We start from the raw sequence: 12,186 nt of genomic DNA on the forward strand, positions 1-12,186 counted from the left end.
TAGGGGGGGCATTCTCCAGTGCTGGGGAAGCGGGAAATGCTCACTTGAAAGTCAAGTTGTATGAAAAGCAACTGCGTGGAGCTGCTCAGAGGTTGGTTTAGACAGATGAAATCTCAGGTGAAGGATAAATCATGTTCTGTTTTTACCAAATAATACCATTGCACCTGTGGTGTGTGTGAGAGCGTTCTCTTTAATGTAAATCTCTGCTAAGGCAAATGTCAGAAATTAAATTGCTCTGTGCCGGCACACCTTTAATTGCTTTTCCCCTTTCAAGTGGATATATCTCCAATAAATAGAACGAGCTGATATTACCATTTAAATAAGACAGTGTTGCCCACTGAAAGAACCTGATTCTGCTTAGGTAGAAATCTTACTGATTTTGACAGCCCTGACATACCCCTGATAGCTGACTGCATCCCCAAATGCTTTTCTTTTTCCAAACACCTCATCCCCACTGCACTCTCCTACCTACTAAAGATATCCCGTACCCCAGAGTCACTTCTTCATACACATGTGTGTTTCCACTAGTGCTGATGGTGGCTATACACACTTACGGGGAATATTCCCCACTGTGATGTCTTTTAATAAGTTATTGCTTTTCTTTCCACTCTATTTTAAATGTGATAAATATTTTAACGTGCCTCCTCTGGATAACTGCAGTGGTAAAACGAGTAGTGACCAGTTACTCCTGCAGCTGCCACTTTGATTTTTCCAGAATAAGGAAGTTTCAAATATTTATTGAGACTGCCATGCAAGCTAACAGCTACCCCGTAAGAGTGGGCCTGACGTGAGGTAGCCCCAAATAAGTTCCTTCAGCCACGGAGGATAGGAATTACGGCTTTGAACTCAGCCCAGTCATTATTGTCAGAGACTGGTCCTCATAGCATGGTATGGGTGGGAGACATCTCCAGCCAGCGTTTAGCTTTGAAATGAGTTTGCGGAAAAAACGATTGTGAATCCATTTCCAGTCATGGAGAGGTTGTCACAACATTCAGCCCCTGAGACAAATAAAGATGGTTATTTCTACCTAATCTCGAGAGTTTTGAGCTAACAGACAAGCAGCTACCACTGGAGGACACGCTTGTGACAAAACTTTTCACCGGGAAAATGGAAATGCCTTAAAGTCACTGGGTAGATCAGAGCTGTGTACGGCACTACAAGGCAGGCAGCCATGGCTATTTTGAGGGGGGGGAACAGGGGGTGTGTGTGTGCAACAGCAATTCAGGTGATTTCTCCTCCTCAGCCTGCCACAGCAGCTTGCTTTTGTGCATAAAGGAAAACCACATGTTCTTCCTCAGAAACACATTCACACTTGAACATCTATAGCTTGGGAGAATAAATCATTTTCTAGCCACAAAATACCAGTTTTTCAGGCATAAATTCTTTATAAACATCTCTGCAGGAGACTCAGTGTCCCCAGTCAGGTGTCCTACCTTCACTGCATTGTTGAGAAGTCGATCTTTTTCTTCTAACTGTCTATGCTCACTCTTCAGCTCACTGCTTCTCTTTAATAACTTTCGCTTCTCTTCTTCTTTGACTGCAGAACAATAAGATTAAGGATGCAGAAGTTAAGAAAAGGACATGTAGCAAAACTGTGCACTTGACAACAGAAAGCAGAGGCACCTATTTTGAATGGTGAGTTTCTGGTCTCATTAGCCTTTTGTTGGCAGGTACAGCCAAATAAATCTGGAGTTTCTGCTTGCATGCATGTGTCTACATCAACGGCTAGCACACAGGACAACCCCAAAGCTATAGTGCACCTTTGAGATGAATTAAAATTAATCCTTGGACCACATGGGGTCCTGGAGGTCTCCAGGAAAGAGGTGAATGGTATTTGAAAACAGGTCATCCACCTGGAATGGCAATAGTTAGCGACCCTGGCTGAAAAGCACACTAATAACAGTACCAGACCTCTGCAAAGCTCCTTACAAATATGATCTAATGCCCCAGACAGCCCATTGTAAGAGTGAGACAGGGAACTAAAAGAAGTAATAGTTAGCGCAGAGATATCATACGACACCTGACGCTAATGATTGTGATACTGAAACAATTAGGAGCTGATATTGTTGTAGTATCCGAGACGCTAGTCTGGCATCGTGCTACATACCCAGTGACATGGCTCTGCCTAGCCTGACTGTGAGTCTCTGCCTCCCAGCCTGATACGATTCTGCCTCAAAATCCTGTTTTCAGCCCTGTTCTCAGGAAGGCACCACTTTGATGATAGCTTCCTCCACAGAGTGAAGTTCCTGAGAAATCAGTCTCAGCCTCCTTAAACACAGAAGATAGCGAAGGAGCAGACCAAGGGGAAGGGGAGAGGAAGTGACCTGCTGTTCCCAGTCACAGCCCCTTATAGCCCTTTGCTTAATAATGCCATCATACCTGGTAGCATTACAACACTACTTTAATATTAGTGCTGTGAAGGACTCAAATGGCATCACCCGTCACGAGCAGGGAATCCCTTGTCAATAGCTGCGTTAATCCCTACCTGTTTTATGAGTAACATAGGAGTGAACAATAGCCAGAGTTCCAGTCCATGGCACATTGTCATCTTTCTTTAACACCTATAAGCCCAGGAAATAATAAAAAGTTAGGACTCCATAACAACACGCATTAATGTTTTTCCTCCTCCAGCCTCACAGCGCTGCAGGACCAGATCTAGGGTCCTGGTCTCAGAATTCGCAAGCTGAAAAGTACCGAGAGAATAATTTGAGTAGCCATCTCCATTGGGGCTTACTCCTTTATGCATCACTATAAACAGCGCTACCAAACAGTGCTAGAAGGGGATTACAAATCCTCTGTTTCTTGTTGCCGTGGCCAGAAGACATTCTTCAGCCCCTGACAAGCAGATCTCCACACTACCAGGAGTGTTGTCTCCTCAGCATGGGAGAAGTTGGTGGTCCATATGAAAACACGAGAGTGTGGATCTAATCCTGGGCTGCTCTGCTCTCTGCAACTGCATAGTAGAACTTCCCCTTGACATTTTCAAAGGAACAGAACAGTGATCTCAATGCTAAACACAAAGAACTCTAAGGCACAAAATCTAAGCCTCCGCTCTACAATTTAGTGACACCGTACTGTTTTAGTAATTGTTTTCCTGTTCGTGCAATCAGCATTATTCACAGCAACTAGACAAATTAGCATTTCTGACATGACTATGATCAATAGTTGTGTGTAATAAACATGATTTAAAGAAAAGGAAGTGTTCTCCTCACAGCTTTCAGATCCACTGGTGAACAGTGTCTCCTTCTGACACTGTCTCCCTCATCTGTAACATTTACATTACTTGTATGGCAACCCGACATGCTGGCAGCTTTATGGTAAAGAAGGGAAACAAAGGAAGTTAAGAGACATTTTAAAAGGACAAATCCCAGCAGATGCAATTACAGGGAAGCTAAGGCACTCAGTGTATGTTCTAAGTCTAGGACGATGAAAATACCAGAAACAAATGCTGCAAACTGCACTAAAAGCCTCTCAGTGTTACTTTAGCTACTGTAGTCCCCTAAGGTGTGACCAGAGGTTAAATTAGTTTAGTGGTACACAAATTCGAGGTCTCTCCCATTTTCTGGTCTTGGCATGCTGTCCTCCGGCTAGCTTACCTTCTGTTGGCACTTTGGACAGACCCAAACCCCCTTGGGGGCAGTTTTGAGGGGTGGGTCCAAGCAGTTGAGGTGATATGCTCTGGGACATGTGCCACAGGGCTGCAAGTTAACGCCGCGCTTGCAAGCAGTGCAGTGTTCATCGTGGTGGATCTCATTCTGCAGGAGAAGAAGGATGGCTTGGGTAAAGTCAATCCATTGAGAACTACTCTCTATACAGCATTCAAAGCTGCTATTGCAGCAGACAGGCTCATTCAAACACAAAATCTAATTGTCAAAAGGACCCTGGCTGCTGTAGAAGAAGACAGAAATAACGGTGTATGATAGCAACAAATACAAACAAACAAGAAGCCAGAAGGAAGTTCCATAAATTGAAACAGATAGAAAAATAAAAAACAACTAATCAAATACAGGAGGGAGTTGACGAATATAGTCAGCTTGTGACGCAGGAATTATTTCACTTGGTTTTGATAATGTATCACTCCAACGCATGTATCACCATGCACAGCTCTAGTCTGAAGCATGGGTCAAAGTCAATATGTGGATCCCTTGTCCTTCCAGTCCAAAGCAGAAGGAAGCAAGCAAGAAAAAGTTCCTGGGGAAAAAGCACAGTTCCATGTTTTATGCCCATTGCCTCAAAGAGCGGGTAGGAAAAGGGGACACTTGAGCAGAACCTTTTGCTGTGTACCCTCTCTTCTCTTGTGAACTCCTCTAGAGGGCTCCTCTGTCCCTCTGTTCTCCCTGGCACTAACTGTTCTCTGTTCAGACTTGCTCTGACAACCTTTCTCCAACAAGACTGATTAGTACTTTGTCTGATGCAATATATAAAATGAACTAAGACTCATCAACAAAGTTACAATGTCATGTAGTAAATTGCTATGCTAATCTGGTGGCAACGTTAATTACTCTTTGTATAATTAAGTGCATTTTAATAAAGGAGATACTGATTTTGAAACTCTCATGGCTTGTGAATGATTATAAAAACCCTAGATTTTCCTCGTGCTTTTCCAGGAAGGAGAATAATAATTTTGTATCTTTCTAATTCCAAAAGCATATTTTCATTTTTAGGGATATTAATTATAATGTTTCATGATAGTTTTAGTCAGGCTTGTATCTTGAATTCTAACTCAGTCCTGTCAAAAAACTGCTCTCCAAAATATTTCTCTTTAGAAATTACCTGCTCCAAAAGTCTTAATTTTAACCTCAATGTAAAGAGAGTTAATCTATACAAACTAGAATGGTTACTCATTTTTCTTAAAATTTTCATTAAGCCCACAAATCTGGACTAGCAATTTCTCAATCAGTGGATTCGACAAAGGCATTAAAGTCAAGCTTTGCATATGAAAGCCCAAGAGTTCATCTCTTTGAAATTCTAACTTAGGGGCTCAAATATTTAGTTAAGTGGGAAATGTTTCACACAAGCAATATGAAAGGCAAAGAGAATACTGCAATTTTGTACCTTGGCAGAGACTACAATAATCAGAAGCAAGCAATGAATTACACAGTAATGAGAAAGACACTGGTAATACGTAAATTTTGCTACACATACCTTCCAGAATGGATCCTCATTTGCTAGCATATGAAAGAAGGGCAGAGAACAGATTAGTGGGAAATACGTAGCTGCAGTGAATGCTAGTTCTCAGCTATGGGAGTAATTTTAGTGAAGCTGTGACACAGGGGATCAGGACATTGCCAAAATTAACGTGGGCAGGAAAGAATGCAACAGCAAGCAACGGAGTTACCATTTGAGATTTAAAAATTTACATTGCAGGAATCCTACGTCCAAAGGTCTGATGCTAAAATGTCATAGTATGAGAAACACATTCTATTTCAAATTTTCAGAAATTTTCATGCGGAGCTCCTCTCCACATGCCAGTAGTCAAAAAGTCTTTCTTAAGGACTTCAGCCTGCTGGGTGATAAACAGTCTGGCCCTGAACCAGCAAGGCACTTAAGGAGGCGCTTAACTTGGAGTATGAAATCGGTGCCACTAACTTACCGTTAAACACATGTTTAAATGTTCAGCTGATTCATGGCCAAAATGGTCAGCTACTTGTGGGAGTGAGCTTTACGTTATCATCAACTCTTTATCATCAAACTACTCCACCCCAAATGCCAAGATTTCCTGACCTTTTGATGAACTGAGTCTGTAGTGATTGCATTCACAGCCTGATAAGAACAAGAACCATCAGAGCTCACCAGAAAGGAGGCCAAGCCTTTCATAAAAATATTTCTGAAATTCATCACGCTTTGGTCCAAAAATAAAAAGCCAGAAAATTTTAACAGCTTTATGGAAACCGCAGAGTGGGTCGTAATGTTTGCTGCCGATTTGTAAGAGGCTGGTGCACACTGTCCCAGTGACAAATGGCTGATGGAGAGGCCTTTCTTTGGGTTAAAGTAGAGACAACTAAACTGATAGTTCTGTCCTCCTGTCCTTCTTCAGCTCCCTCTCTGATCACTGTGGGAATACAGCTGCCCCCGCGTGATCCCTCATATAAAGACCAACCTGGGAGCTGCTTCCCGCTGTTACACATTCATTTTATACACTGATGTACGCATACACATGAAGATGCAGACACATTCAGACCTCACACACATGTAGAAAGAGGAACATAAGAATGAAGGAACAACTTCACTGAAGTTAGATCAAAGGCTATAAAGCCCAGGGTCCTTTGTTAACAGCATTCAGCGCTGCTACTCACACACAGAGTGCAAGAACACGGCAAACACAGAGTAAATTTTTCTACTCCAGAAGTATCCTTCCAGACACTAGCAGTTTATGGGCTTCCCTGACCTGGAGTTTGCATCTTCATTTTTATATTTAACAGCCTTAGATAATTTTTTTTTTCCCATAAATTTGTCTACTTTTCCCAACAATTGTAGCATCCTTTGGCAATGAGTTCCATAAATAATCACAGACTTATAAAATCTGTAGATGTCACTTCATATACACAAATACACAGAGATCCACCGTGATATGACACCACAATTACTCAGGGGATATAAATGTTATTCAGATAAACAGAGGCTTGATAATTGAAGAGTCTTTTCTACAAATGATACATGTCAGGGGATGTGACCTCGTTTCAGGTAAGACATTTTCAGATAAATGAATCCTGATTAATTGACATTTTGCTCAAAATTTACAAGAATTGTTCTCTTCTGCTTTTCTGGAAATGACAGTTGTTTCCTGTACTTCATAGGGATTTTGTTAGTTTGTTTATTTCTCTTTTCAGCTCACTTTAGAGTAAAAGTTTTAAACATTTAAAATTATGTCCACTTCTGCCTTCTAGTTGCTGAAAAATTAAACTGGAGACAATTTTTGTAAAGAGGCATTTTATAAGAGCAGTCAGCTCTGCACCTAAAGTGGACAACTACATCCCTACAGTGCCAAGCTGTCTGGGACAGCGTCCGTCTGCAGTTCAGAGCTTGCACAGCATCTCGCACAATGGCTCTTGGTGCACGTAGTCAACAAACCCCAACAGTGAGGGGGAGTTCTGCTGTAAAGAAGTCCAGCTTAAAAATGTCAGAATATGCGGAATCCCAGCACAGATTCTGGATGCTGGAAATACCAAAGCTACAGAATTTGGAGAGGAATTAACAGTTAAGGAGAGAGTGCTGATTTCCAAGCAGCTCTGAGACAGCTGCATCACTGGAGCTCTGTCACTTGCCTTCTTCATTGCAAATAAAATGGGAAACACGCGGCAGAAAGAAGGTCAGAGATATCAAACCCTAACTTAAATGAAATCCACCGAGGGGCTAACAGCACAGCGTGCTAACATTGCCATTCTCTCCTGTTTTTTCCCATGTGTTTACATGGGAAAAACAAGTGCTACGATAAGACAAATAATAAATTATAATTTTAATTTTGAAGATAAAACTAAGCCAGGAATAATGTTCTTTCCACTGGGGCTCACGTGAGCATGGGCTCCTGCTAAGAGGCATGTCATCATAGCTGTTTACCATGTAATAACCCCTCTTGTCCTCTGAGACCCTATGCATGAGAGCCATATGGTAAGTAGGCCAACTGCCTGCATCTAGCACATGAAGTTTTGAAGGCAGAGAGAAGCACCGCTGCATTTCAGTTGGCAATCACGTGGTGCAGGAACTCACGGCAGGGCCAGAAAGGTGAATCTCAAGCACTAAACATGACACTTGACAGGGATATCGAGCAAACGCTGAAAAACTGCCAAAACTTCATGTCATAATTGAAATTACCCCTGTAAATGCTCCTAATACTGAAATACTATTTGGCTTAGAAAAAGGCCTGTCTTCCCTTACCGCTAATGCACCACAGTAGAGCCTAAGTTATAAAGGCAACACGAGGGCGAGGACGTAATCACATTTTTTACTGGATTTCTCTCCTCTTCTGAAATGCAACTCAAGCTTCTCACTTTCTCTCTTAAAATCCTACATGGGCCCTGTCTGAAGAATTAAATGGTACTCAATGTTCTCTGTGTTTCACCTCCCACCTCCCAACTCCTTGCCTTCTCTATATGTTGCACATTTTTCCTGGAATGGGCTTCTTCACAGGAGCTAATCATCATCATCCCCAAATGGCTCCTCTGAGTTGTTCATTCTCAAGGCTTTTACCATGAAATTTTCAGCACCTGAAGTTCTTATAAATACAAGATTAGAAGGCATCTTCAAGGCCATCAAATCTAGATTTATGGCTCCAGCTCTTGGAGTCAGAACAATTGTGTGGTTTTCAGCCGTTGTTTTTAAAGCAAAAATGTATGGTAAATTTCTAGCCTTTGAGGATGGACAGCAGTTTCTTAAAGCTGATGAAAACAGGCAAATGAAAAGCCCAGAATAGTAATTATTTTTTTAAATCCCAATTTTTCAACATATATTTTTAAGTACTTGGGGTTGGCAACACTGCCTTCTTCAATCAGTCCTCTCACTGCATGGTGCTTACAATACTAGAGATTGGATCTTCCACTGACTGCAGAGACTTTGGATCCGTTTCTACACAGGTTTGACCTTTAGCCTCATCCTTCAATTGTTTTTGCAGGAAAGCCATCTATTTTCACTGCACACTAAAAAGTGCAGGGACCTTACACGAAGTAATGCCCTATGGTACCCTAGCAGTAATTCATATGAAATCCTACTAATAAATATTTAACATGTCATTAGAATAGTAGTATATTCATTTAAAAATATGCTTACCTCTTGTTGAAAGGAACAAGGGGTTATTCAAATAATTTGATGCAAGGCGTTTCCGCTACAAGGGAAAAGAAACCAAGCACAGTGTCATTGAAAAGTGCTCTGGTCGTCTCTTACCATTTCATATCAACTATCTCCATGAGCTTCCCTCACACATAACCAGCTATCCAGAAGCCATTTCTGTGACTTGGAATATTCCTTGCTAACCCCTGAGACAGTCATACAAACAGTTGCATTATTTACCTTTCTAACAAGTTCTTCACAGAGCAGTTAGATGTGCATTAGATTTTATCAAGAAGAGAGAAATGCAAATTGCAAGTGTTATTGATTGGGTTGCAGGATATGTTACAGAGGTCGCTAAGAGCAAGGCAACAGCAACAGCAACTCCAAGCCTCGCAGATAAACAACGTCCATAAGGGAAAAACCGTGTAATAAATCGTTGCTGTGAGATGACATCTTTATTTGCGTATATAGAAATGGTGATGGGCTTCTTCCCACCTGCAGAAAAACATCACTACCTTCTGTGACACTTGCCTACAGTTCGTAGGAACATACTTTGCTTGCAAGCAATGTATTAGGGCCTAAGCAAAATATTCCTCTTTCAGAAGTTAAGGTGTACGACCTCTAGGAGCTGGCAGTGGTTTCAATCTGCTGAGAGCACCAAAGATTTTCAAACTTACAAACACAGACCACTGGAAATCCGACTGAGATATTTAACTAATTTAATGCAGCCCATCGCCGACTTGTCAGATGGTAAAAGCTGTTCGTCAATAGCAAGCCAGGCTTCATTAACAGTCTATATAACCCCTAATTGTTTCTCTGAGCCATCCAATACTTGTACAGCAGGACTGGAAACAGTACCATTTTCCTCCATTAGATGTTGTTAGACTCTGCTTGGAGGAAAATTAGAGGGTTTTTGCTAATAAATGATTTATTCTGTGGTGAGTAAACTGTTCTCTTATTCTCTGGTGCCTGCCAGTCTGTTAATGAATTTTGAATAGATGTTTTTTCCTTCAAAAAATACCCAGCCCGAAACTTAACCCTTTCCTATGTGGGGAAAAAAAAAAAGCTACTGAGGGTGGGAAAATAGAATGGTATCTCAATTTTTTTTTGAAGAAAAAAGCTTTGAAAAGAAAAAGCACAGCATTCAAGTGAAGACATAAGACTGTGATCACATTTTTGTAATCAAGGAAGTTAGCATCACCACCACAGATGCTGAGCTCCTGCCGTTTTGAGGGGCGTTGGCAAATAAAAAGTCTAATTTATATGCAATTTCAATTTAAACAATCATGAATTAAAGATCATTCAGTAGACTAACTGTAAATTAAACTGCACCAAAATGCCTGAAATGCCACAAAATACCTCAACTCACTGATTAGCAAATCAATCAGAGCAGCTAATTGATCAGAGAAAAACCATCTGCCTCCATTTTACTTGAACAGCATTCCCCGTGGTCAGTACTTAATGACAACTCCTAATGAGGACACAGCTGATCAGCCACAGGACTCTTTCACAGACATTTCTTTCTTCATGCCATCTTTCACTTCAGGATATGCTTTTGAGAATAGATATAATGAGAAGTATGAACTAGGGGTGCAGCAGACCTCCTCCATCACCTCCTCCATCCCTGCTCCAAGATAATTGAGCTTCTCACAAACACTGATCAGACTACAGCCAGAAAACTCTGCTGCAAGTATTTTAATAAACTCATTGGGACAAAAGGGTCTAAAAGAAGACACTACAAATTTCATGCTAGCAAGGCTAAGGTTCCTCCTGTGTCAAATACTGGACATATGGACATCAGTATTTGCTCTGAAGAGGTTGCTAGAGAAAAGTTGAGGAGTTCTGAAGAATTCAAGTGCCCAGAGCTGCTCTGGACTATAAAAATCTCCAATACTTAAAAAAAAAGAACAATCATGCCACTAAGCAGCTTGACTACAGTGGCGGGTTTCTTCTTAGCCTCATCTGTCTGCTGTCTGCCAACAAACACAGAAATGTGAAATGTTGGCATACCAAAAATTCTGCATCGCTTGTACCTAAATAAAGAAATATCACTTTCTTTAGGCTTAAAGAACTCAGAACACAGACAAATCTTGCTTAAATGGAGAGCTGGCTGCAAATCAGTTTCATTCCTGTAGGAAATTCAAATAGTAACCCCAAACTGTGGTGAAATTTTAAAGGTAGAATTTTAATAAGCTGAATAAATGCATATATGTCAGTTCAGAAACAAAGAAAAAAACAATTTCAGAAAAAGTTAAGTCTATTTAAATGCTGCTTTTACACCAGGTTTGCAATCCAATATTGTGTAGGACCAAATTTTGCTACTGCTATAAATGTTAACAGCATAAGTGTAACACACAACAGAGATTATCCAGAGCATTTTATTTTTAATTATGCATTATTATATTTATTATGCAGGCTTCCATACCCCCTGCAGAGTACACTGATTCTTAAACCAACACATCCCTTTTATGAATGTCACTAATAAAAAAAAGCAAAGTTCTCCATTTATTATTTGGCACGTAGGAAAAGAAATAGCAATGCAAGTTTGAACATAATGCAGCACTTCTGTTCTTCAGGTCTGACCTAAAGGGACTGTCTGCATGGGTGAAAGAGTAATTAGGTCCCACATTAATTTAGTCCTTTCGGCCTTTATTAAAACTAAGACGAATTTTAGTTTGAAGCAGGTGATGTTGTGGGGTGAAAACCTGTTGCTTAGATACTGAGATAAGATGTTTTCTTTCTTTTTCACATCAATATACCTTTACAAGTAAATGTGTGGTTCTGCATTCATATATACTTTTGTAATAAGAAGCACTTAAACCTTTTATTGCCATGAAATAGAACTGTGGTAAAAAAAGTGAATGATAAAGTACCTCTGTTTCCAAGAGTCCACTGTAGGCTGGATTTGCTGTGCTTCTTCTCTTTCTTTCCTGACGCTTGCTCTGGATTTCTGTAACCATGGGAAGAAACATGAATTGTACGTTTCTCATTCATCAGGGAAAAATGTAGATCTAACTTGTTAAGCAAGATGCTCTTACCCTCAGCCCCTTGGGTTTTGTGTTCAGTTTCAGTTTCTAAAGTATAATTGGGTTGCATCAGCATTGATATTTGCTGCAGTTCAAGGTTTGACTATTAATAAGCTTTTCCTTGTAGGATTCAGAAGACAGGCATTTTTTATTTTTCCTTCTTTCAAGGTGGACTTCTGCTGCCCTACAAGATTTTTATTATGATCCCTTCAGACACATATTCAGCAAGCATCAACAGAGAGCTTTCAAAATACCATCAATGTCTGCTATTAACAAAAATGAAGCATTTAAAGTAGTTAAGCCTTGTAATTCGTATCAGATGAAAGCATAGAGATCCTTTTAGATTTAATTTACATTACTTTTCATCTGCGGAGGTTAGAAAAAGCACGGTCAGAAT

At 40.5% G+C, this 12,186-nt stretch overlaps 1 protein-coding gene across 1 annotated transcript in view; it reads right to left on the reverse strand.

The window, feature by feature from the left end:
• Positions 1-12,186, reverse strand: part of PHF21B (PHD finger protein 21B) — a 162,304-nt gene that overhangs the window by 1,173 nt on the left and 148,945 nt on the right. The window contains exons 7-12 of the mRNA XM_010575274.1: positions 11,637-11,713; positions 8,764-8,818; positions 5,146-5,168; positions 3,597-3,755; positions 2,486-2,561; positions 1,434-1,537 (exon numbers count right to left, since the gene is read on the reverse strand). Coding sequence (XP_010573576.1) covers positions 1,434-1,537; positions 2,486-2,561; positions 3,597-3,755; positions 5,146-5,168; positions 8,764-8,818; positions 11,637-11,713 — 494 coding nt within the window. The remainder of the gene's footprint in view (positions 1-1,433; positions 1,538-2,485; positions 2,562-3,596; positions 3,756-5,145; positions 5,169-8,763; positions 8,819-11,636; positions 11,714-12,186) is intronic.

This window comes from Haliaeetus leucocephalus, unplaced genomic scaffold (genome assembly GCF_000737465.1).
Source record: "Haliaeetus leucocephalus isolate CR32 unplaced genomic scaffold, Haliaeetus_leucocephalus-4.0 Scaffold473, whole genome shotgun sequence".
Classification (NCBI taxonomy): Eukaryota; Metazoa; Chordata; class Aves; order Accipitriformes; family Accipitridae; genus Haliaeetus; species Haliaeetus leucocephalus.